The sequence below is a fragment of the Rhamphochromis sp. 'chilingali' genome (assembly GCF_963969265.1).
Source record: "Rhamphochromis sp. 'chilingali' genome assembly, chromosome: 6".
NCBI lineage: Eukaryota > Metazoa > Chordata > Actinopteri > Cichliformes > Cichlidae > Rhamphochromis > Rhamphochromis sp. 'chilingali'.
In genome coordinates, this window is record NC_137933.1 from 41,633,356 (window position 1) to 41,659,160 (window position 25,805).

Below are 25,805 nucleotides of genomic sequence, written 5' to 3' on the forward strand. Positions count from 1 at the left end.
CGTGAACGCTGCCTCGATATTTACTCCTCATTTATTTACGCAATATATTTTTGGAATATATTCATTTACAACATCTATAAAACACCTTTTACATAAATTATGCTACCGAAAAACTAAAACACAGAACTGTGACGTTTCCTGTGCAGGGAAGAGGTTTGCAGACTGAACACTGAGACTGCAAAGGCAAACGGAGGCGCGGGGTGGAGAGAGCGGTTTGTTTTAGTGTATCAAAGAGTCAGTTATTCTCACTGTGGGAGTGTGAGGAAGGCCCATCGTGGGTCTGCAGCCTGTAAACAAAACCAAACATCTGGGTGTTTTTATGATAAATGCATTTAAAAAAACCTCCCGTGGCAGGGGTGTGGTCTCTGGCCTGCTGCAGTGGAGGGGCGGTGCCAGGACGTGAGAGGGGACAGGTGAAATATGATGGCGCTAATGACCCTCCCCCCTTTGTAGTGATGGAGGCGTGGGGAGAAGTGTGTAGTGGAGGAAGCCGTGTAGAGAGGTCCGGGCGACAAGAAGCTGGAAAGAGTGCTTGTGGTGAAAAATAAAGCTGGGGGGGTCCGCTCATTTCACAACTCCTCTCTTGTTTGTGGAGGACGTCCTCTGTGTAGGTAAGAGCTCCCCGCTCCCCCAAACTCATAATTAACTGCAAATAAAAAAATCCTCATACATCTAAGCTAACAGTAAGAGTCCAGCACAGCTGGTCGAGCTGATCCAAACACGACGGAGCCGAATCAGGTTTGGATCAAAGACGCAGCCGAGCGTCTGCGATTGGACCACAGTAAAAAACTACAATAACACCAAAAACAGGTGGAAGAACTCTGAGGTGGTCAAACCCTCCTCTCCGCTGGAGTAAAGAGTAAGCACGGTTTTACTGGGCTCAGTTCCTGTTTAACTTTCAAATTAAAAGCCTAAAATCACAGCTCATACAGTTTCCTCACGTTCAGCCACCTGCTGATTTGACCTCAGGCAGAAACAGACTGAAAAAGATGAACTAACAGAAGCGACGCGATCATCAGACCACAGCCAGATCACTCGATGTGGAAATAAACCTGCTCTGCTGTGACTGTTGACCTCTGATCAGAGCGTCTGGCGCCGTAAACCGAGACGTAATAAATCACGCGTAATCGTCCGACCTGAAGGTAAACTTTAATTTGAACTCCAGCCTACTCACAGGTAAGCTTCAGTTCATGTTCTGATGCTCTGACTCGTCTCGACAAATAAGGCCGCAATTAACAGAGTCGTGTGACGTCTGCACAGCTCGCACGCTGCTGACGAACACTTCTGACCCTGAAGCACCAACGCGATGTTTCCATAAACGTCACCGAGTGGTCGTTTAAAAAAGTCTTTTTTGTTTCTCTCTCAGTACGTCAATCACGTGTCGTTGGACTTTAATGATGCGAAGTTTTGAAACGTTGCTGTTCTCGGGCTAAGTCACGTGTCCAACTCTGGGTCTCTGACAGGCTGCTAGTCCATCACAAGCTGTCTCACAGACACCATCATCATCATCACACGCGTCCTTTAAAGCGGCGCACACGGAGCCGGGGCTGATCTACAGTGATGGGAAATAAAAACAGAAGCTTTCTTACAAAAATATGATCAAATAAGTGTGAAACTAAATAAAAAGCCAAAGAGAGGACGGCGTTTGTTGGTTTCCTTCTTATTTGGTGACTAAACAGACGGCAGCTGGTTAAAAGCCTCAGACTCATCCACTAAAACTAGGAGCTGGACGAGTTTCACAGACGTCTTCAGGTTGAAGATGAGAAACAGACACTTGCTTCAGTCTCACAGAACAGGACAAAGATCTGTGGTTATCTGCCTGTGATTGTGTGAAAAACTCAAAGTGCTGAAGAGGAGGAGGAAAGTGCGACGTGGAAGGCTAAAAAGCTTCAGTGCAGACGACAGCTCAAACATCAGCTTCAGGCTGTCGGACGAGGCGGCGTCCCCGATCCTGAGAACGAACCGTCAGAGCATGTAAACACAGAGAGACACATTCAGAGCGACGGCGTGCACGCGTGAAGACGGGTTTAAACACAGACCGGCCGTCGGAGCCGAGAGGGCAGCAGAATAACAGAAAGATCAAATCCAGTGGAGAAAACCAACACAGGCCAAACATTCAGCTTCACATTTGAAATACTCTGACTTACAGAAGGTGAAGTTTGGGTTTTTGGAGCTTGGGTCACCGTTTCTGTCCGTTAGGGTCACGCCTGTGCTAACCGCTGAGATCTGAGAGCGTGGCACGTGACCGGCACGTGACCGCCACCAAACCCCATCACAGAACGCAGAGTGAGGCGAGCAGGCGGTGCAGTGGGGACAGCGGGGATAAATGGTCACTATGGTTTTGGTGCCGTGTGATTTTTCTATGTGCCGTGGCTCCAAAAGGGAAACACGACTGATCGCCTGACTGCTCGTGTTTCTGAAACCATTAAAACGTCTCCTGCTGTCCACGTCCCAGTCTCAGCGTAAAGCTGTAACCAAGGACAGAAACGACGCCGAAACTACAAAAGCAAAGAAACAAAGTGAAGTCAGGATGAAGTGGATGAGATTTGGGCCTCAAACAAAGTCACACAGACCAAACTCCACCCGCTCACGTCTCTCACATTAAAACCAGAACCTGGCCGAGCTCCATTTCAAAATAAAAGCACCTCCATCCTTGGATTGTGGGAATGTGGAGCGGCTCACTTCCTGTCTGATTCTGATTTGCAACACATCATTTTTGACACAACCAGGAAACATTGAAAGGTGACTTTTAGCAGAACTAGCGTGACCATAAAGTGAGGAAATGTTCGTAGTGGTCGGACGGCGGCGTCGGGATACCCGGCAGAGGCGGCGGTGCTGGACGGTGGGCGGAGTGACAGGTTGAGGCCCCGTTAAAGGCTCAGGTTTCCGTTCAGGTTCTTAAATATCAACAGACGACAAAAGTAAAGGAGACGTTTAATCTGAAGTCGGCCGGGACGAAACAGCCGCGTCTGTGGTCCGAAACAGAATCCGCCGCACGCTCACGCCCGAGTCGGGCCGAGGAGAGTCTGCGGAGGCCCGGCGGTGGCGCTCTTCACTGAGGCAGGGGGACGATGACCTCCACATAGTTGATGGGGAAGAAGCCGGACTCGCCGTTGATCATGCCCTCGTACCAGTTCTCGTCGATCTGGTTGGTGAGGATGATGATGTCGCCTTCTTTGAAGCCCAGCTCGCCCTCGTTCTCCGGCTCAAAGTCGTAGAGGGAGCGACAGCAGGGCTGATCCAAAACCTCCGGCTCTGCAGACAAAACAAAAACTTTATTTAAAAACCTCTGATGGACGGACGGGGCTCGTGACGCAGCGGCGAAATGAAAGCACAACGCTCTGATTTACCGCGAGTCTCTTTCCTTCTTCCTGATTCCTTCCCTCCTTCCTCTATTCTTCCTATTTCATTCCCTCCTTTATTCACTCTTCCTAATTCCTTCCTTCCTAGTACCCGGCAGCCCCTCCCTCAGCCCGGCTCCAGGCCCTGTACACCTGGTCTGAGCGAGGTTGCTGGGTTTGTGGACTCGTGTGTCCTCTGCTGGAGGGGTCTTGTTCACAGACCCCCCCAGCAGCACACAGACCCCCCCAGCATGGGTCGAGAGCTAAATGGATGAACAGAAACAATCAAATCTCTCAGTTTCAGCCTCTGATCTGCCATTTTTGGAATTTTGTCTTTAAAATAAGATTTAAAATTCATTATTTGCAAACAGTTTCATATTTTAAAAATTTATATCCCAGCTTTGTCTGAAACAGGGTTAAAGAGCAGGTTACTCATCCAGACAAAGACGGTAAGAAGACATCCAGTGGGTGACGTTTGCTCCGTGACAACACCGACAGACGAAGATCACGAGGAGAAAAATAACAAAATTCACCCACATCTCATGTTTGATCAGCTGAAAATTTACTGTCGTTTTGCTGGATATCAAAAACAAAATCCCGGGGCTGCCGCTCACAGATGCGGGCAGATGTGTGACGGCGTCGGCGTGCGTTACTCACGGTGAGCGTTGCCGTTGGTAGCGGGGGTGTCGGGCCATGACAGCTGCACAGATGATATGTGATCAGCTGGATGACATGTGGAGACAGATGGAGATGGCGATGAGCACAAAACAACAAAAACAATGAGAGGATCAGAGCACCGCTGTGGTGTCAGACTGCCACCAGCAGAGGGCAGCAGCGTTCCAACAACAGCTGCAGGAAAAGCTTCACGTCTACTCCTCGCTTCATCTGTTAGTCGTTTGGAGCTCGTCACTGTGTCAGAGTTTAAGGTGACAACGTGCAGCTGAGCTCAGGTTTTTAAATTAAACATAAATGGAGAGATAAACTTCCTGTGAACGTCACAGCTCGAGTTTCCATCTGTGTGCAGCAGAGCAGCGGTCAGGACGCCCAGAAACAGGTGAGACGTTCACTGTCAGTTTGTAAAAATGGAAACATTCCCACACGATGAACATGATGTGTGTGTGCATAAAGGAATACCTACTTTTCCCGTTCAGTGTGTGGCTGATCTGCGTATCTATAACAGCAGAAGAAGAACAGTGGGACTCAACGCAACGATGGAAACAAACTGAGACACACAGACGGACGCACAGACGGACGGCGTACCCGTGGACTTGAGCGAGGAGCTGTAGGACAGGCCGTTGTGCTGGTTGCTGTCGAGCACCTCGATGCTGCTCCTGATCGACTTTGGCTTGAAGTCTCTCTTGGGCCGGCTGCTGGCCGAGGATATCCTGGAGGAGGAGAGAGAGAGGGAGGCGACTCGAATCAAAGCCGACATTTCCTCTCCGGCGGCAGACCGGACGCTCCGAGGGGAAACGGGCCCACAAACCTCAGATCTCAGCAAATTTCAGGGTTTATAAGCGCTCTTACTCGCTACTTCTACCTTACTGAGCGCGTGTTTAACGAGGACCAAAGAAGTGTTTTTAGCCTTTACTGATGGAAACATGGAGTAACAGGCTCTGACATTTCAGGAGGATAAAACTTCTGATGTCTGCGCAATCCGCCGACAGCGAGCGGCGGCCAAATCCAGACGCTTTCATCAAGAACAGAACCTGAAGTGTGAAAAACACCTTCGGTGACAGACAAACTCAGTGAGCTCCCGCTTTAAAAACGCTGCTGACAGACCTGCTGTTCACAGCGTGAAACGACGTCCCGAAGAATGCCGCGAGCGCCGCGAACGCCACGCAGACACGAACCCCGATCGCAGCAGAGGAGAAGCGGCTCTCTTACCTCTTCTGCAGTTTCCCACTGAGCTCCTGCAGGATCTCACACGACTGCTGGTGGTACTCCAACGCCGCCTTGATCAGTGCTGACAGCTGGTTCACCTGCTCCACCTGGTGGCCACACACGCACACGCACGCACACACGCACGTTAAACGATAACGTCTCACGTGTGAAACCCTCCCCGTTACCCGCGTCTTCGCGTCTCTTACGTCGTTCTCCAGGAAGTTGAACATGCTCCTCTCAGCCAGCTCTTTGCTTTCGTCGAACTTCTCCACCGCTTGCCGGATCTCCTCGTCCGGGATCTTCCCCTGACGCTTCTTCTTGTAGTCAAAGTCTAATCTGCGGCCCTCCAGCTTCTTCAGGTGATGCTGCGAACACCAGCGGCAGAAACACGTCGACACGCACGTCACACTGTGTGTTTCTTTACAAAAACATTTCATTTAAAACCATCGTGAACAGATTTACTGAGCTGATGTGGAGGCGAAGTGATCAGGCGTGTGCAGGTGGAGGTCACGAGGCTAAACGCCACGAGCAGCGTATAAGAGGCGAGTGTACTGAGGATAACGTCGTCTAAAAACTCGAGTGTAAGAGTGAAATTCACGATCAGAAGAATGGCCCAAATATCTGATGTGACTCCGCCCACACACCTGAGAGTCCAGGTGCAGGTCAGAGGGTTAGCAGCTAGCATTAGCTCGGCACACGGAGAGGAGAAGCTGCAGGTTTGCTGCACAGCATTTCGCGCAGTAAAGCGGAGGTAGGATGATCTGTGCGTGCAGCGCCCCGACAGGCAGATTTCAAACCGTTTGCAAATTCGCTGCAGAAATTTCAGCGCGTGTTTCTGCTGCGCTGCAAACGGCGCCAGCGGTCAGAGAACCTCGCAGTCTCTCGTCTGTCTTTACCATGATCTCTTTGAGGTCCTTGTCCTGTAGATTCTGCAGGGGGTCAATGAAGTTTTGTTTGACGTTTATGTCCAGAGAGTCCTTCACGTCTGCCATCTGCCTCATGGCCTCACCCACATCCACCAGAGCGCATCCTGCAGGACAGAGAGAGGTGCCGCCTCCAATGAGCCGTTATCACAGTGATCTCAATAAAATCATCTACAAGGTACAAACTCCTCATTCAACACTGACACACGCAGCCGACTAACAGCAGCACAGAGGGGCGCAAACACAGGGACACGACGAGGGAGGAAATCTGTAGTTCTTTGCATCCTGACCTCACAGCGAGTGACCAGCTCAAAGGAGGGACGCTGCACACTCATTGGCCGGTGACTTGGTTTCAGACTCGGCTGCTTTCCGACTCTGACGGCCAGAATTTTAAAATGAACGTCAGGCTGCAATCGTACCGCCTCCTCTAACCTGAGGCCACGCCCCCTGCTGGCCATTATTACAAACGACACTTCTGCCTTGTATGACTGTGCACTGTAACCTGCACACAGTCCTGCAGGCTTTTGTCCGACATGCAGCGTTCTGCAGCAGACCGCCTGTTCAGCAACACCGAGCGTCACGCTGACACCTGACGTCATGAAGGAGGCAAAGCAGCATTCACAACATTGATGCTTTTAAACTTGTGGTGCACTGTGCAGATTTTATTACGGAGCAATCTTTGAAAACTGCTGCATCACTGTAACACTGACGCTCTGCATGCGTCTTGTACTAAGCAGCTGCGTCCATGTTAAATGTTGCAGTGAAAGGCCAAAGATGACCGTGCTCACGCCTCGGTGCCAGTGCAGGGTTTGCGCTGGCGCTCCGCCTGTAACGGCCTCTGTGCAGCTGTTAGAGGACCTGAGGCATCTGAGAGCTGGTACCAAACAAAGAGTCCTCTCCCAGCTCCTGGCCGTAGCGCAGCATGCAGTCGCCCAGCAGGCCTTCGGTCTGGGGGTAGCCGGTGGTCTTCACCTGCCCTCGGATCTTGGACATCGTGTTCAGCATGTTCAGTTTGGCTCGAGACGCTGGCGAGGAAACAAAGAATCAAACGCAGGTTTGAGTTTGTAGCACAGAAAGCTCAAAGAACAGCAAACATGGAGGTGTTTCGCACCTGGGTTAGGCTGGAGGTACTCTGTTGTTTTGGACAGGAGGTCAAGCACCGACTTGCTGGTCACCTCGATTTTCTGAAAAAAGGTTGCAGTTAAATGTCAGGATGACATCTGAAAGATTAAATTCAGCAAACGGTTCAGTTTGTTGTGAAATCGTACAATTCCTAAAGCTAACAAACGTTTTAACGGCGAGTTAAATAAAGCGGACGGCCCGAGTGAAGTGTTTCGTCAGCTGAAGATGACGAGACCTCCCAGTTCTGTCCCGAGCGTATGAGTGAAAGCGGTGAGCAGGCCGGCCGCAACCCTCGGCGTGTGCTGGACTCACCCGCTCCATCTCTAAGAAGTCTTCCTCCAGCTTCGTCCCCTCCGCCCCGCTGATCTTTTCACTGAGGAGCTGCACAGAGAGAGCACACAGAGTCACAGAGGCCTGAAGCGTCTTTATTTGTTAACATTTGTGCTTCTGAATGCGTTCAATAAAGTTTTCCCTGCTTGCATTCAAATTTCAACACATCTGAGTAAACCCGGCTCACGCTCCAGCCGTCGCTCCATTAATCACCGTTTAACGCCTCTGGGATTTATCCGAGGATGACATCATCCTCACAATCTGTCACTGTGGTGTTGGAAGAGACGCCGAAACACGGACCTCCTCCTGTGACGGTCATTTCAATTAGAAATGCAGATTTTACACACGTTTAACTTCGTTCCCACGCCGTGTGACATCTTTGTTTGAAGCAGGCTCACACAGCGCCGTATGTGACTCCATGTTTTCTGGGCTATAAAGAGCTCCACACGGACAGACTGACTTCACTCGCAGCCTGTGTGATGGACACTGGTAAACGTGCCGGGTTTACACAGGAAACACGAGCATCGACCAATGGCTAACGAGCCGCAGTAACACTGTCGCCACTTCAAAGAAACTTTATTAGTGTGAGCATTTAGCTGGACAACAGTAACACACTGATCACTTACAGAGCACGTTTACATTATTCGTGATATAATGAAGGCCGGTGCCTTTCAAAATAAAAGTGCACATCACACAGTAAACTGCATCGACACTTGGAAGGTGGTGCTGAGCGATGACACTCTAAAGTAAAAAGGTGTAAAGCAGACCGCTGAGAGTAACTTAATTACATTTACTCGTTACTGTCAGAGGCTCTGATTGGCTGACGGTTTGGTTGGAGTTGCCGGGCGCTCACACAGCAGTAACAGCAGCGCGGACGCCGTTTAAAGAGGATAAAAATTCTCTGAACACAAAGTAAAGCTCTCAGATTTGGGGCAGTGGGCCAGTCAGACCTGCGACTGCAGCCTGAGCTGAAATCTGACCCATATCTGTGTTTATTTAGGGATCAATAAACTTTAAGGTCAGTCTGATTCATGCTTCTGCACGCTGATCCCAGGTCTGTTTGGCCTTTTTAATCCTCTGCTTATAAAAACTAAACAGCATGTTTAAGACACGCTGAGCTGAACCAGAAGCTAATGTGCAATAAAAACATGCAGGGTGGGGGGTACTGTGGAGGGACGGACAAGCCAGCAAAACATTGAAAACGTTACGTGGTGACTGCAGCCTTTTATTCACGACATGAATTGAAACTACGAGGTCTTCCTGTAACAGCAGCTCAGTAAAAACTACCTGCAGGCTGAGTTCAGAGCCTGGAGATCACACAGCAACCTGCAGCTCTGCTAACCTGAGAACTGCCAGGAGACACGACACGAGACTTTCAGGTTCAACCAGATGTGAGACGACGCGACGGGCGCCGAGCGGCAGGAAATCACGTCCACGAGGGGAAATTCAGGATTACTGAGGCAGACGGAGCGTGTCGTCCACCTCAGAGACGCTTCTACACGAGTACGATGACCACAAACCTTCGTACCACGCAGCACCGCTACAGCTTCAACTGAGCATCAACCTTCAGACACGTGAAGTCCAAACATCTGCAGTTCCTCTGACGTCCAGCAGAGGCAGCAGTGAGTCAGCCCCACAGACTCCTGTTCAAACTTCACAGCATAATAAACATGTTTACAGCCGGATACACACACTGTTTGCTCTGTGTAGATAATTCTCCTTCATAACAGCTGCACTGCGGAGCATGTTCACCTGTAACTCACCTGTTGGACATATACAGGACACGCTCTATGCTCCACACTATCACAGATAGATTTTTCTGTTACAGCAGGAAATAAAGAGCAAACATCGTCGTGAGATCCATGAACAGCCCAGGACTGGACCATCAGCACTGTTACAGGTGCAGAAGAAACTAAACCTGATCGTACGTTAGCGCAGAACCTGAGACGATGCACCTGATACGCCGTCCTCTGGATCAGACGATGTTTGTTATGAGGTCAGACGTCTTAGGTGTAAAGAGCACAGGTGAGCCACGTTACACCCGGTAATAAAGGTGTGTCCCATCCACTCAGCGCTGTATCATGTTCTCAGCTGTTGGACTCTCAGCGTCCTGCTGCTCATGTGATAAACTGATCATACGGCGCCGTTTACAGCCCACTGACAAATCACACAAACAGCTGTAAACGACAGCGGAGTGACGCCGTGGCGAGGCGTCATATCGGATGCAGCTTCTCCTTCAGGTAACTGAACGTCATCCAGTCAGTCAGTTACTCGTGGTGCTGATTTTACTGGATTAAGTACAAAGAATGAGATCAATACGAGGATCGATACAGGACATCCCGTCTTATCTCTGGTCCCTGTAGGCCGCCGCTGAACTGCAGCGAGGCACAGATCAGTGAGGGAAACCATTTTTAAAGCTTTGAGGACAGTAACATGGAATGGAACCAGTCAAAAGAAGGCAAACCAGTACAAACCAGTGCAGAGACATAGCTGCCTGTACTGGTGGACCACACTCCATGAACATCCCAGCAGCGCTGCAGCTAACAAAGTTTTCTGGCAGAACCCACCTGTGCATGATCTAATATTCACCTTCATAACTGCAGGCCTGCTTGTTAATATCACGTTACACGAGCTTTACCTGGTAACTCATCAGCCAGTTAGCCTGAAGATCTCGTTTAAATAAACGGGACGAGGCGAAGCGCTGGAAACGCCGCCGCCGACATTTGTCCCAAAACAAGTAGCCTTTCATCACAGCGTCATTAATGCTGAGCCTACGTCCTCCCGACCAACCTAAGACCTGTGAGCTGCACACCTGCACACACCTGCACCCAGCTGTGCGATCACTTTTACCACAGCTGGTAAAAGTGTACAAACCCCTGAGAAAAGCCCAGAAAGGTTTTAGGGATGTTATCCACCTGATACTGAAACGTCAGGAAGTCCAGCTGCAGTGCAACTGCTCAGTTTCATAATAAACTCAGAGCTCTGATTGGCTGCACGCCGAGCTACGAGCCGACTGTGCCCGACAGCATTAGTGTCACCTTCAGTAGTTTAACGAACGCAGTCACAACACGATCGCTCGGCCAACCGTCGAGTCCAAACACTCCGCAGAGTGGGGTGTGTTTGTTTGTGTGTGTGTGTGCGCTTCAGGCTCGACTACAAGTGCTGCCGAGTAGCAGGAAAGATTCACCAAGTGGGTCAGAGCCTGGGTAAAATTAGCAGACTCAGAGAAATGAGCCCAATCTGACGGGCAGAGCCTTTCTAGGACAGAGGAGGGGGCGCTGAACAGGAAGGCTGAACGTCTCGCTGCAGACTCGCTGCACGCTCCGTCTAGATCATCACAGAAGTACAAGCACAGAGCTGGGGTCGGGACGTGGTTAGCCACGTGACCGGGACTTTTCCTAAAAACAAAGAATGATCAGTTCAACGTTCAGGTTTCTTTTCCGCACTTCCTGACGTGTATCTCCTGCTCCAGCGTTGGACGTTCCCATTGAACGTTTGAAGTTAATAATAATGAGCTCAGCGTATTTACAGTAATCCAAGCTCAGGCTACATTTTATTACAGGTTTTTATCCTTGGATCAGCACAGTCAGCACGGGTGAGCAGGATGGGGGTTAAATGACCCTCAATGAAAGTTTGTGTACGAGCAGACAAATGACATCACAAGGAGGTTTCTGTGGGACACCTTGACCCCGTGGGCTGTCACACGCCGAGCTTAAAGATGTGCTGCACGGTGAGGATGATGAGGGCAGAGACAGGAGAGTGAGACAAAGGCCTGCAGCAGCCTCGAGAGCACCAGGAGTTAAACTAAGACACTGTAACAAAAAGATGGATTAGTTTGAACTGTGACTTATACTAAGCTACGCTAACAAGTCTCCTTTAAAACATGTGCAAAAGATGCAGTTTTAAAGGCAACGTGTTATCATGAAGGACAACGTGGAAGTTCATCTGAATGTAAAGTGAAATGTAACTGTTTGTAAATGTAACCATGTGTAACTGTTTCCAAAGTAACGCAGCCTTTGGCAGCTGATGGATGTCAGAGGAGGAGACGGCACAAAGCCTGCAGGCCAGATGCATTAGCAGCAGGTTACAGGTGGCTAAGACAGACTTTTAATCCACGCAGACTCCACGTGAACCGACACATTAGAGCTGAAATGATCCCGAGCGCTGAACACGAGGCTCAGCAGTGAAAACCCGCCGACTCCCCGCACGCCGCCATCTTCATCAGGATGTTAACGTCTCCTCACAGATCAAAGCAGCAGCAGCTTTGCAGCATTTCTTTGATTGTGCAGCTCAGATTGCACGCACACACACACACACACGCCAAGCAATAACGCTGCAGCCAGAGCGCACACGTAAACATCAGCTTCCAGCCTCTGCGAGGGCGTCCGAGGCCTCGTATATTAACCTGTTGCATTCTCTTCAATTTTTATTGAATATTTCTGACTTTCCCAAAAGGAAAGGCCTAAAAATGAAGAAGTATGACTCTAAAAGCTCTTCAGAAGATCTTAAGTTGGGGCAAGAACACGCCCGACGTCTGAAAATCAAACCAAACTTTGGGGCATTTGTTTGCGTCTCTGAGCGTCTCCAGCACGTCCAAATGAAACACACCCAACAACATCCAGGAAGTCCAGGGAATGTTGTCTGTGCAGCCTCAGAGCAGCGACGGCCTCTGTGAGACGGCGGTCCTACCCGTTGTCCCACCTCAACTTCAATAAATGCACAGAATAAATGTTCATGTGACAGCTCTACACACTGAACAAAGACACACTCATCTTAAAGGAAGTAGAGTTCGCTGGGTCGTTAAGTATTCATTAAACTTAATTTAATCTTCAGGTCCAAAACTTTTCTCTCTTTTTCCCCTGAAACTAAAAACTAGTTTTTGTTTTAACCTCTTGGAAAAGATCTGACTTCAGATTTTAAGGTTAATCAAAAGCGTCCGGAGGTTAATTAAACGCTTTAACACTCGTCCGCACCGACGCGCGCTCCCGTCCCCGCTCGGCGTTTCGCTCGGCCTCACAGCGTGACGGATCGTGTCGGAAAGTTTGTCTGGAGGAGTGGAGAAACAGGAAGGCGAGCTCAGCTGGGTTGTTGTGCGTTTGTGAGTCAGCGTCACGCTCTGAGCTGAGGTGTGTTATTAACGACGGGGAGAGAGTGACACCGGTCAAACCACGGCGCCCGCCGGAGCGAGCAGCAGATTCCCGTCAAAACAAAGAGGAATCTCTCGCGACGCTGAGTCACCGGCCTCCGCACGCACACAGGAATTCAGCTGTGTGTGCTTTGTGTGTGTTTGCAGGAACGTATTGTTTCAGCGAGCTCCCAGAGCACAGAGCTGAGCTGGAGGGGACGCTTCACTGCTGTTCACACCATCAACAAGCTGATAGGTTGATGCGATTACAGGCCGGAGGTCAGTACTCGCTTTGTCCTGCTAACAAAGCTGTGACTTGGTCCTCAGACGCTCCTGCACGTCTGCGTGAAGCTTGGTCGGTGTTTCCCCACACGGAGAGCGTCGTGTACACGAACAACGCCACTGATAAACTTCACGCCTCCGGCGACGCTCGCATCACTCGGGCTTTCAGCACATTTGTTCTGCTCAGGCCGGAGCCGCTTCTCCACCCGCTGCAGCTGTTGGAAACAGCGACCCAGAGACTTTGTGGAGAAGCAGCCGACTGACATCAAGAACCAGGGAGCTGACCAGAGGCCTGCAGGGAAACAGGAGAGAGGAAGCAGACCGGAGCAAAGTGACCGCCTCGCTGCGTGCAGGAGGCAAAACGAAACAAAGCAGGATGACGACCCCAGGCTGCGCCCGATGCGTCCATCAGAGTGTACGCGCGACAGTCAGACATCGTTTAAAGGAAAAAGCGACCTGTTAGAGACACAACACAGTCAGAGCACGCAAGGAAGAAAAAAGACGAATCAGCAGCCTCAGGAGGCTTTCAACAACCTCCCACTAACAATGTGGAAAAGGTCACGTCAACCTCACCACGTCTTAGGTCAACCTGACCTGTTCCTGCTCTCTGATTGGCTCTCTGTTGTGTCTGCTGCTAAGCGAGCCTTTACCAATACTCAGCTAATCAGCAGAGTCAAAAATAAGAAACCTCCTTTGCTTTGTGGAAACGCTTCCTGTGACCTTAATGAAAACCACCGTGAGGTCAAAGCTGAATTCATAAGACCGAACTTACACTCGAGGACTTTGAGCGTCAGTGTTGAGCAATAATCTGACTGCGCCATAAAAGAGCGCACACACTCTGCAGACCTACGACTGGATTTATCATCAAAGCAGCGCTGCCGTCACCCTGGACACGCTAAACTTACACACGCACACGCATCACAGCTGTGAGAAAATCTTTGGTCTGAGTGTGAAGAGCAACTTTATCATGACTGCACGCAGGAGTAACACAGCGCCCACGAAGGTGTGTTTAAGGCCCAGCTGACTGATCAACACTCGCCAGTGTCATTATTTTATATTTAAGCAGCCTTTACTCTACAGAGTGAGTGTGAGCTGCAGTGAATGCAACCACAGCGTTCACAGTCAGGTGTGTGTGTGCGCGCACGCCGTGGGTGGAGCTTTCCTCATGCGTTCAGCAGGAAGGAAGCAGCAGCCTTGCAGTCATTGTGCTGCGTTTCCCGTCACTTCTGTTTCTGAGCCCGACCTACAAACAGCGGCTCAGTTTCAGGGAATCAAACAGAAACGAGTTAACGAGGTCGTCTCCTAGAAAACAGACGCGAGAGGATTTACGAGAAAATAAAATACGTTAGACAGGACGGCGTGAAACTACTGGATTAATCCCCCGTGGTTACAGGGACACGCGTCGACTGCTGATGGTCACGTCTAATGTCATTATGGTTCCTTCAGTCAGACACATCGCCTCACATACTTCCTGTCAGGTCTGCTGACCACGCTGGGCCTTCAGAGCAGAAACTTGTGATACAGTTTCAACCCCTCCCCCTTTAGGCCAGCTTCATTCTGATTGGCTGTGGGGTTTTGTGTTCACAGACCAAGCTGAATGACCTTCGAACATCACTGGATGTCATCATAAGTCAGGCGTACCTTCAAGTTCTGACAAGTGAAGTCAAACAATGCACAGGTGTCTTAAACCTGCATTATTGCTAATATCCAGCAGGGGGCGACTCTTATATCTGTTAAAGCAGTGCAGAAAAGAGCGTGCTGCTCACCTGCTCTGTGAGCCGAGTAAACACTCTTCTGATGAGCTCGAGTTCAAATTTCAACCCTTATTAAACAACATTTTAGTTTATGGATCACATGGTTACAGAAAAATGTCAATTTCTACTTGTTCGTGTTTTATTTCTCATCTCTCCGACAGTGACACAGTCCCCGCCTCCCTGCAGGCACGTCGCTCTGCTCGTTTTGGTTCTTGATGTTAATCAGCTGCTTCTCCAGAAAATTCCCGCCTCCTCCTCCTCTGCCTCCTCCTGCAGCTGGATGGGTTTTCTAACGAGAACCTGCAGCAGGTGGAGACCTCCATCATGAAGCTGGAGTCACAGATGCAGAGTACGGAGGAGATGGAGTCCGTCTGTGGGCTGCGAGACTCGCTGCAGAGGCAGCTGATTACACCGATCACTTATTTGTCACAAACAAATCTGACTCTTGCAGAGAAGCTTTTCTGTCTTCACTTGTTAACTTGAGTTAATAAGTGCGCAGCGACAATGCACTCTGCGTCTTCCATGAATCATTAAGGTCAGATAACACGACCGAGAGACGTCATGAGAAAATATTCGATTTAAAACATCTCAGGGTCAAAGGTCAGGGAGATGAACAAGTGAACTAGTGATAAAGTGCTGCAGTGTGGGCTGTGCCGGTGCACGTGTGTTTGTTTGACCTTCTTCACAAAATCATTTAGTTTTAAATGACTCCCCGTGTCTTTGAGGAAACGTCTCCATCGGGTGAGTCAGAAGCTAATCTGGTCGGGAGATTTCAGGCCACCTCTCTGATAACTCCTGCAAAGGTTGTCAGAGCGACAAACATCAGCTGCTGTTTTTACAGTCGTCTGGTTCGTGTGGAGCGCCGGCAGCTCCGTCTGCCTGCGTTAACTTCCAGGAGTCACAGTTTTAAACAGAGGTGGTCTGACCATCGGGCCGAGGTTAGGCCGTTTTCCACTTTCAACAAACTCACAATAAAATAATTAAAATGTGCTAACTGGGCTCTGAGAAACTCAAAAGCCCGTCTGCTGAAGCTGCAGGGCCACGATCAAGCTTCACGTCACAGGTGAGAACCAGTCAGTTTCCCAGTTAAGCCACCAACGTTTAATTAAGCCCCAGTTACACTGAAGGTAACGTCTGCAGCTAACAGAGTCTGAGTGAGTTTCTCCAGCATGGACGAGCGTCCTGCAGAGACCACCGCAAAACAACGATCTCATCTGCACCATCACTCAGCAGAAGACCGCAAGAGCCGATACATGAAACCAGTATAAATGTTTGCACCACTGTGCTGATGTCACCATTTGCCAACCGCGGCTTCAGGTCCATCAGGCGAACGCATCAGTTCAGCCACACAAACTCGTTTTCATCACGAGATCAAAGGTTATTACAAAAGAAACTAAAATGAAAAGCAATTCAAACAAAACGATTGTTACACAGCAGTAACAATAGTAACAACCTGACACCTTCAAAACTTAAAAACATCAAAGCTCCACTGCAGATAAACAGGATATTATAACAGGCCAGCGTTCCTTCAATAAAAACCACCAGACTGGAATCGTCTGCAGGTTTTTCTGGCTCCACATCTTCGTCTGCTCGGCGAGTCGCACACATGTACGACTGCTCTGAGCGCAGCTGAAGCACCGAGACTGTTGCCCTGTTTGACAGAAACCTGCATCCTTTGCTATCCCGATGAACAAAATAAAACCTGGTTAAAATGACACTCAGCAGGAAACGGCGTGCTGTGCTAGAACCGGGTGTTTCCTCGGGGGATCAAACAGAAGCCAGTGTAACGTTTCACCTTTTGGGAAATCTTTGCATCATAAACCTTCTGCTGCTCGGCTGGAGGACTCTCGCCTCGCACTGCCAACATAAACCGGCTGATTTACGTCACAGGGAAGCAGCAGTGATGATGATAATGATGAGCTGCTGAAATGTTAATGAGCCAGACCGCCAGGCGACCGGGGCTCGGTCCTCCATCACCGATCATTAAAGATGGATGGGCTCGGCGCAGCGAGCTGTCAGCTGCATCTCTGAGCAGCGGCATCTTGTTCCTGCTGCAGGTGGCAAGCGAACGCAGCAGGTTAGCGTAAGAACAAACTGCAGCTGCAGACAGACCAGGTCGTTGAGGCTGCGGGCGTGCAGCGAGGCCTCCACCAGACCCGGAATCAAGACCCCCGCTCACACCTGAGATCGTTTCACCTCCGCTCTGCTGACATCAATGCTTCTTAAGTTATTCCAAAATGTATTTTTAAAAGAACACGAAACAACGATTTCTGTGCAGTTAGATTTCATTGCTTTCCTGTCGTTTCAGTGCCCGCTGAGGTTTGACTCACCTCACATTCAGCCATTTATAACTAAAGTTCAAGAAAACAGCGAGAGTCTCGCTTTCCAAACTCTGTGAGTGAGAATGACTTCAGCACTAAAGCTGCGCGTCAAAGTCAAAACTGCAAGAGCAACAATGCCTTTGACAAACTCTCTGATGGATGAAAGCAAGAAAAGCATCTGCATAAAAACTAGAATATTACAAGACAAAAATACTTAATATACCAGGATGTAATGTGTCGACATTCAGTCAGGATCCTGGAGTCGATCCTCGCTGTCACTGGAGGAGAGGTGGGCTACACCTGGACGTAAACCTCGTAAAGCGTGCTAAAGAACAGAAACAGTCTTCTCTGGACTCCCATCCAATCACAGGTAATCGATCGTCGGGGGGGCGGGGTGTTAATGTGCGATCACACCATGTGGCCCAAACACAAACACAACAGTCCTGTGACAGAGTTCATTTCCATCCTCCGGCGTGAAGAGAAAGTATCGCAGGCTTTACAGCATCCAATCATTCAGCCTTTCAGGATCAGACAGTATAACCTGAATTTAACACACAAGCTACAAACTGTCCTCACAAAGCACTGGTGATGAACATCACTGATCCCAAAGGTCATCGTTCATTGGACAACGCTGGGAAAGACGCAGCGCTTGGGCAAAATGGAGGCGATGCTCTGCAGCCCTAAGCTGCCTGAGACGATGAAATCGTACGTGAGCTGGATCAGACTAAAGACCTGTCAGCTTGAAAGTAGAGGTTGGGCTAAAAATCCCCAAACAAGCCTCGCTCTGATGAAGACAGGCAGTGTTATGGCTCTCGTTTGGTTTCAGCGTGTGAGACGACAACAGTGTTAAAACGTCACGGATGGCGAGCTCCACCTGTTCAGCAACTGCACGGCAAAGAGAGCAGCAGATGAGGAAAACCACAGCTGTGACTGAGTGACAGACTGGGGCAGATCGCGATCCCGACACACCGCAAACCCACATCGCGCTCAGTTCACACAGCTCGTCTTTATTGAGCCGCTGAGACACGACCGGTCTGTTTACCTCGAGCTTCAACCAGAAAAATCACCCAAAGGTTACAGACTAAATAAAGACGCCTGCGGTTTCAAGTAGATGACATCATTGTCACTATTTGTCTTTAAAAGACGTTCTGGTGAAGTCTGTCCTGTCTGCTGTGGACCTTTAAAGATCCACATCCACTGCCTGAACAGGACATCCTCGCCGAGCTGACACTTCAGCTCCTCTTCCTCAGTTTTTATTCCAATCTTCCTTCGAGTCCACGTGACCATCGAAGCTTTTTCCTGCTGTTGCTCATTAAAAAAGTTCAGATCTTTGTTTTATGCCTCATTTGTTCTCCTCCTGAAGTCTCTGTGTGTCACACTGTGTCCATCAGTAAAAACAACAGCTTCAGTTATTCTTCAATGACCATTTTAAACACTTCTTCAATGAAACCTAACAAGTAAATAAATCCAAGAATAAACAGTTACTGAATTCAGGAGAAAACTGGGATAAATTACAGGCTGATTTCAGCTCAGTGTGGGAGTCTTTCTGTTCTCGTCACGTTAGTTCCTGGTTTCCTGCTCTCGGTCTGGCTGTGAGAGCATCTCTGAGCAGCAGACTGAAGCAGAAGAGAAACAAAAATAACCTTCATCACACAGAAACTCCTCCACACTGACGGCTCTGTGCTGTTAGCTTCCTCTGAGCTCCATGCTATGTTAGCTTAGTAAACACAGAGCGTCATGGAGTGAGATGGATAGACGGGCAGGTTCTGGTGATACCTGATCCAGCGCTCTGAACCAATCTTGGACCAGCATCATCCAACATCTAACTAGACACACAAACACAAAGTTCTGATGGAACGAGACTGAAGGTACAGCTTCTCCTTCACGGCTCAGATTAAACACGCAGATTTGGTCCGTGTCGACAGGATGGCGTCACACAGCTGCTGTAGATTTATCGTCTGCATCCGTGACACGAACCTCCCGTCCTTCCTCCTTCCAAAGGCGCTCTGCTGACTGACGTTTGACTGCCGTGAACTCGTCATCACGTTCAATGAACCTGTTTGAGTCGATCTGAGCTTTGTGGCGTGACGCATGGCGGTCACAAACGGACGAACACGGTCAGCAGCAATACTCAGGCAGGATGTGGAGTTTAAATGAAGCTCAAAGTGTAGCACGAACACCACCGGCAGCATCCTGAACCTTTGATACGAGGCAGGATGGAGCCATGCTTTCACGATGTTTACTGCACATTGTGACCCTGCTACCTAAACGCTGCCACAGAAACCAGACCAGGCCACGTTTTCCAATCCTCTTTCCAGTTGGCTTACATTAACTATACTGGACTAACAGTGGACAGTCCCAGATCAGAGGGAACTCTGGATCTAAGGCTTATGCAGCAGCTGTTCCATAGAATTCAGTAGTGGTTTGGACCTGAGTGCAACTATAAACCCCCCAGCACTGAGGATTTTTCCAAAACGGGCAGAGAAAATATTCTGCTATATTAATTGTGCTGCTTTTCCAACAATAGTGGAAACAAAGAGAGATGTGGCTGAAATAAACAGGAAGTGATAGCGTTTCCCTTCCCGGTTATCTCCTGCTGGTTCATCTGGTCTCCACCCCGGTGTCAGGAAGCAGGTGAACAGCAAACAATGTTCGTGAAACACACGACGAGCAGCTCGCTGTAAAAACACGTCTGATTTGTTTTTTCTGTGCAGGAGAGGCCGACGCTGACGAGCGCCGCTATCAGTCTGTGTCGCCGTGTTCCAGCAGCAGGAAACCACAGCGGGTGACGCCAGCGTTAGAGAAGCTCTGAAATGCTTTGCATTGATTTTTACTGTTATCAGTGCAGGACTCAAACAAACAGATCAAAGGTACCTGGAAAAACACACAGGTAGGGAACACTGAGCATTCATCGGGTTTCACCCAGTCTGCATCTTTTTCTCACGGAAAATAAGTGAAAGTGGAAACCAAGTCGACCTCGAGTTTATCTTTCACGTGTGTTTAAAATAAAACACAATCTATGATGTCGTGCACCGCACACTGATGCACAAACAGGAAGTGGCAGGTTGACTTTCAGCTTGTGCACGTAGGAATAATTTCACAGACACGACAGCGTTCATACAGCCTGCTGTGAGAGGACACCGTGATTAAACAGAGCTCAGCATCAGCGCTCTCACCAGTCACATACCTGAAGCTACTTCATGAGGCAGGAGACACTGCAGGGCGGAGGCCGAGGTATGCAGCGTTCAATCTGGAAGCGTTTGTTAATCACAGCTGCAATCCTAAAAGTTTTATTCTGTCAGATTTGAATAAGCTGCCTCCGTGGAGTCACCTGAACAGCAGAGTCAGGTCTGGAGCATTCAGGTGTGGAAAATATGTCCCAGCAAATTCATCCCAAGCTCAGACCGTGAGACGCTTAGAGAAACCCAAGAGGTCCATCTAAGACTCGACGGGCCTCGGTTAAAGGTTGAAGTTCATGACAGCACAAGCAGAAAAAGACTGAACAAGTATGTCTGTTTGGAAAGGCTGCAGGAGAAGCCTCTTCTGTCTGAAGAGTGGCAGCACGGTCAGACTGAACAAAGCAAAGATGCCCGGAGCAGACGAGCCCGGAGCGAGGTGTCCGTCCACGAAGCACAGCAGCATGTGTGGAGACAAACACTCAGAGCAGCCCGATGATTAACACATGACCTGGTAGTAAATGCATTAGTTGGTTACCTAGGCAACCAGAGCCAGGAATCTCCACTAGTGACCATCCATCAGCCTCAAATCGACGCACGGCGAATGAACCGCTTCCAGTGTGGCTGCAGCTTAGAGCCCTGTAGAGCTCGACTATCTGAAGCAGGATACTGGTGCAGTGAATTATGGGTAAATTAAACCTGTTAAGGTGGACCAGCACCATCCTGCCAGTCACCACACGCTCCACCTTAACACCATTCTTGAACAAGATCCCACGATACATAAACTGCCTGTCCTCCAACCCTGAGAGAGCAATCCACCATCATCACTCGACACCTAAATGCAGGGGTGGGCGACTCCAGGCCTCGAGGTCCTGTGTCTGCAGGTTTCAGATGTGTCCTTGATCCAACACAGCTGATTTAATGGCTGAATGACCTCTTCAACATGTCTTGAAGTTCTCCAGAGGCCTGGCAATGAACTAATCATGTGATTCAGGTGTGCTGACCCAGGATCTAAAACCTGCAGGACACCGGCCCTCGAGGCCTGGAGTTGCCCACTCCTGCCTTTATGTATTTTCTTGAACTCTTTCGCTCTTAAAGACGACCTTCCCAGTACCCACATGACACCTCAGTATATCAATAAAGTCTTGGTTTCATGACCATTTGATGACGCTGAGCAGTTTCTGTGTTTTTCTGAGGGCGGCTGGACTGGCAGAGAGCACCCTCACTGACGGCTGATGCAAACCCAGTCGTGTTGTTCTGTAAACAGCCGAAATATGACGGAAAGGCCTCAGTTCAGAGAAGAGCTTCAAGGGGAACTCCCACTCCCCCTTCAAGGAGTAAAGGGGTACATGTTCAAGTTTGGTAAAGATAAAAATGCGATTGGAGAATGTGGTGCGTTTTCTGTGTGGTGTGTTCACAGCTCCAAACCCCAGAGCTGACGGTGAGAGCTGTATCAGCCAGCTGTTTGTTATTCACACTCACATCTGCAGACTTACAGAGACAGACACAACGCCACCTGCTCAGTCGATGGTGAAAGGGCTGCAGCACCTAAGATTAACACTTCATCTTATACGCAACCCCCCCCCCCCCCCCCCCCACCCACCCACCTCACCAATCTGAGCCACGGTCTGAGTAACCCCCGTCACTCATACACGGACTCTATTCAGACCAAGTCTTGTCTAACGTGGGCCCTTCTCTTATTTTGTACATATTCTGCTATTTATATTTTATTCCGGCACAGCTGATGTGGAGCACCCACAATTTTGTTGCACACGTACAATGACAATAAAGGGCTATTTTATTCTATTTATAAAAACATAAAGTAATTTTTAAAAAAGCAATACTGAGCACAGGCGATCACTGATGAATAAAAGGTTGGATCGCTCTTTATTATGGATTCATTTTTCTCTTGTTCATGCGCACAGTCACACAGGGCTGCAGCCTTTAGCTGACTAATTATCACGTTATGTGGCTAAAGATAATAATAACACAGGCCCAGGCCTGTAACGCCTCACTGTCACTGTGCGAGTGTTTAACTAAGAGAAGAAATCAGCACTCTGACTGAAACAAAGCCAGGCCTCAAACAGAGGCTGACCACAGCTCTCCACGAAGGTGGAAACCAAAGACGGAAAGATGACCTCAAACCGGCATTTTTTCTAATGGCCAGCAGGGGGCGACTCCTCTGGTTATAAAAGAAATCTGATTACAGTCTATGAGAAGACGAGCCTGCTGCTCACATGGTCTCTGGGCTCATTACACGCCCTGCTGATGAGTTTACGGTCTTACTAAATGAAACACGAGGTTCATTTTGGAAACGACGGCTCTAAAGAAGACTAACACACCGAGCTCCTAACGTTTTAGTTTAGGTTCATCTGCAAGGCTGCACTATTAAGCGACTTTGACGGGATCCAGGATATCTTCCCCTTCATCATCGATCATGCTAAGTGGTCACACGTAGGTGGTTATCAGGTCCATAAGTCTCCTGAGGGTTTCCCAATCTGCTGCGTGAAGTTTGTTTGAAGCAGGAAGTAAAAGCAGAAAAAGTGGCGACTGTGAGTCCACAAACACAAACAGGCGTGGGATCAGATAGCAGCGCTTACAGGGCCATAAAAAATAGAATCAGCAATAAAGTTGTGACTCAGAGTCTTTATCTTACTGATGCTCCGTACTCTCTGAGGTCACATGGAACTTTCAGGAATTCTGACGCTAGTTTCCAGAGATCGTATTGGTCAGTCAGTGCTGACTTCATACCTATCGAGCGCTCATCTCAAACGTAAGTGCTTCGGAGCAGGTTGGGTCTGCAGCATCAGTTACCGTGGCAATTTATCCCAGTTAGATGTGACCCACCTTCACAAACAGGGTTCAACCTGAAGTTGCCTCGATAACCGCAGCAAAGGCCTCTGATGCAATCTGTGGGCTACACTCTGTGTCTTCCTGCTGCCACGATGCATTGTGAAGACATAACACACAATAAAAATAGACTAAAACCAACACACAAGTCCCGCTTCCTATGACAAATCAAATCAGTTTATTCTACTGCCCCACTGCTGAGAGCAGATCTGAAGCACGTTTAACCAAAAAACAACCTGGAAACTATTCAGGGGACGTGATTAAAAACAGTTTACACCATTCACAGAAACACACACACAACGGTGAATGGACACTGAAAAGGCAAATCACAGAACAGCAGAGATAACATTCTCAAGGTTAAAACAAGAACCAAGTGCTTTAAAACGTATATAAACGTCTTAAAAGGAAGAAGCTCACGTTGATGACAGATCTCCACCACGGGGTGATACCTGCAGCGCCAAAGCGGCGCTGCCCCGGACCTCTGCTAACACTTCAGTACTCTGTGACTCATTTGGGGTCGTACTGAATAAAACGGACTTCTTTCAGTTCTCATCCAAGAAGCTTCTTCAGTTCTAAAAACAAAGGTGGAGAGTCCCAGCTATTTAACCCCAGGTTGGGGTTGTCCCCTTAGGAGGTGGTTGTTAAAGAACTCTTAAAACAGCCCAGTCGCCACCTTTTTTCAAGTTCTTCAGACGACCACGAGAAGCTGCACAGACATACTGAATCAAACATTAAGAACATTTCCCAAATCCTGGTCCTTCTCAGCTTCCACCGTCAGAATCCTTCTTTTAACATCATTTTAAAAACACCAAGATGACAATGGCAGCTACATCTATCTTTTGTACCATCAGGTTTGATTTAGTTTCATTTGAAGGAATTTATTAAGGAGCTTCTGCTTGGTTTAAAGCGCAGATATATCCGAGTATCATCAGCATAAAAGCGATTTAAATATGAACACAAGGAACAGCTGCTAACATGACAAAGGGGCCACAATGGAGCCCTGTGGTGCGCCACAAGCACAGTCACCAATACTGATGGAAATCAATACTTCTCGCATGCTCTGCTGTATCAAATGCAACAGAGAGAGCAAATCATGCAAGCTGAGCCGATTCACCCAGCATCACCAGTACATATCATGGTATTAAACGTACAGATTCAGTGCTGTGTAGCGAATCCCACTGAGACTGATGGAAGCTGATGGAAACCAGCCTGTGATCTACTGATAACTGGAGCGAATTCTTATTTAAAGGTGAAGATGAAGGTTCACTGAGACTAACAGTCTGTGAGCTGTTTCCAAGTTGTCCAAATGTTAGATGTTACTCACAGCCGCCCACAAACCACAGTGTTTTTGGTGGCAGTGGGAATAGCAGGTCCTTCCACTGGTTCAATGGTATTTTTATCATGTAACGTTAAAAGGTATTTGAGTCTAATGGAGCTTCACCCAGATAACACAAACCGTACAGCCCGGGAGTGAAATCCACCTGATAAAGACTGCTCCACCTGCCTTTAAATGACTGCGCGGCGCAGCTGTGGCAGGTGCGAAACATCTGGCTGGTGCCTCAGTCACACAAACATCGCCATGAAGCCTAAAAACGGGCTTCATGTGTGATTTCCTTTCAGGGGATAAAATCAAACCAGACGTCGACCTAAAGCCTCTCGAAACATTCATAATAAAAACAGTTACGTGTACTTCTCTGTTAGTGTTTCCTGTTGGTTTTACTGTGGAAACAGCAAAGTCTGACGTTTCACAAGAACTTGTATGGCAACAACAATGAAGACGAATTATTCACCGGATTACATAAGTTGATAAAAAGTCCATAACTGTGGTTTAAGATGAATCTATTTGTGTGTGTGTGTGAAATTAGATTAAATCATCAGATTGTCCCAGCAGTGTTTGGTGTGACGTTATCTCCGATAAAAACAACTTATCTGGGCGGAAAAGTAACGCTCCATCCACACCCTGCAAACACGTTTTGAAACCCACGATTTTTAAGCGATAACAACTCAGACTTGTCGTGTTTTCAGACCAACTACAGCCCGATTCCGTTCACGGTTTGATGTTGAAGCGGAGATCAGGGTCCGCATCCGAACTGCTGTTGTCGGGCGCCTCCATACCTGACTGGCTTTGTGGAACTGCTTCTTCAGCCCGGCCACAGACATCCTGGACGAACGGCTTCAACCCCGCACAAAATACTCCGGGAAAGCGACTCAACACACGGCCGACGGAGGCTGGGCTCAAGAACGAAGCAGCCGACACCACAGCTCCGCACTCATCAGTCAGACTCCGCTAAGATTGCAGCATGACCCCGAGCTCAGTGAAGCTCTAACGGCGGGAGGCCGGCCCAACCGGAAACTGCTTCAAAATAAAGGTCTCCGAGGATTTAAAAAGATAAATAATAATTAAGGCATGACATCACTGAGCAGCAGGGCTGGACTTGGATATAAAAAAATGTATATGAGGGTAGAATATGATGTGTGCATGTGTCATTTTGTTTGATTCCTGATATTGAAATTGTTTCTCGGTTGGTACAGTTGTTCCTGGGTTCCTTCTTTGTTGCACACTTTAGCTGTTAGGAGTGGCTCCTGATCAAAGTGGTCATGCATTTTACGTGAATCCTTGATTATTCCAAGAGTCTTTATTTACCACTTGTCATACAAGTACAACACACAGTGAAGTGTGTCCTGACACTGCAAAACATT

General features: G+C 48.7%; 1 protein-coding gene across 4 annotated transcripts; it reads right to left on the reverse strand.

The window, feature by feature from the left end:
- Window positions 1-23: 23 nt before the first annotated feature.
- Window positions 24-25,438, reverse strand: sh3gl3a (SH3-domain GRB2-like 3a). 4 transcript variants are annotated; one of them, XM_080883971.1, is made up of 11 exons: window positions 25,221-25,438; window positions 7,580-7,648; window positions 7,257-7,329; window positions 7,027-7,170; window positions 6,119-6,252; window positions 5,429-5,587; window positions 5,226-5,329; window positions 4,602-4,726; window positions 4,480-4,512; window positions 3,999-4,064; window positions 25-3,255 (listed from the first exon to the last, which is right to left on the reverse strand). In XM_080883971.1, the coding sequence occupies exons 1-11, from the start codon at window positions 25,263-25,265 to the stop codon at window positions 3,053-3,055; spliced, it is 1,155 nt and encodes a 384-aa protein (XP_080740097.1). In that variant the 5' UTR covers window positions 25,266-25,438; the 3' UTR covers window positions 25-3,052. The 4 variants fall into 4 exon arrangements, with proteins under 4 accessions (XP_080740096.1, XP_080740097.1, XP_080740098.1 ...); XM_080883970.1 differs by having other exon boundaries at window positions 24-3,255; window positions 5,226-5,587; XM_080883972.1 differs by lacking the exon at window positions 4,480-4,512.
- Between the last annotated feature and the right edge of the window lie 367 nt (window positions 25,439-25,805).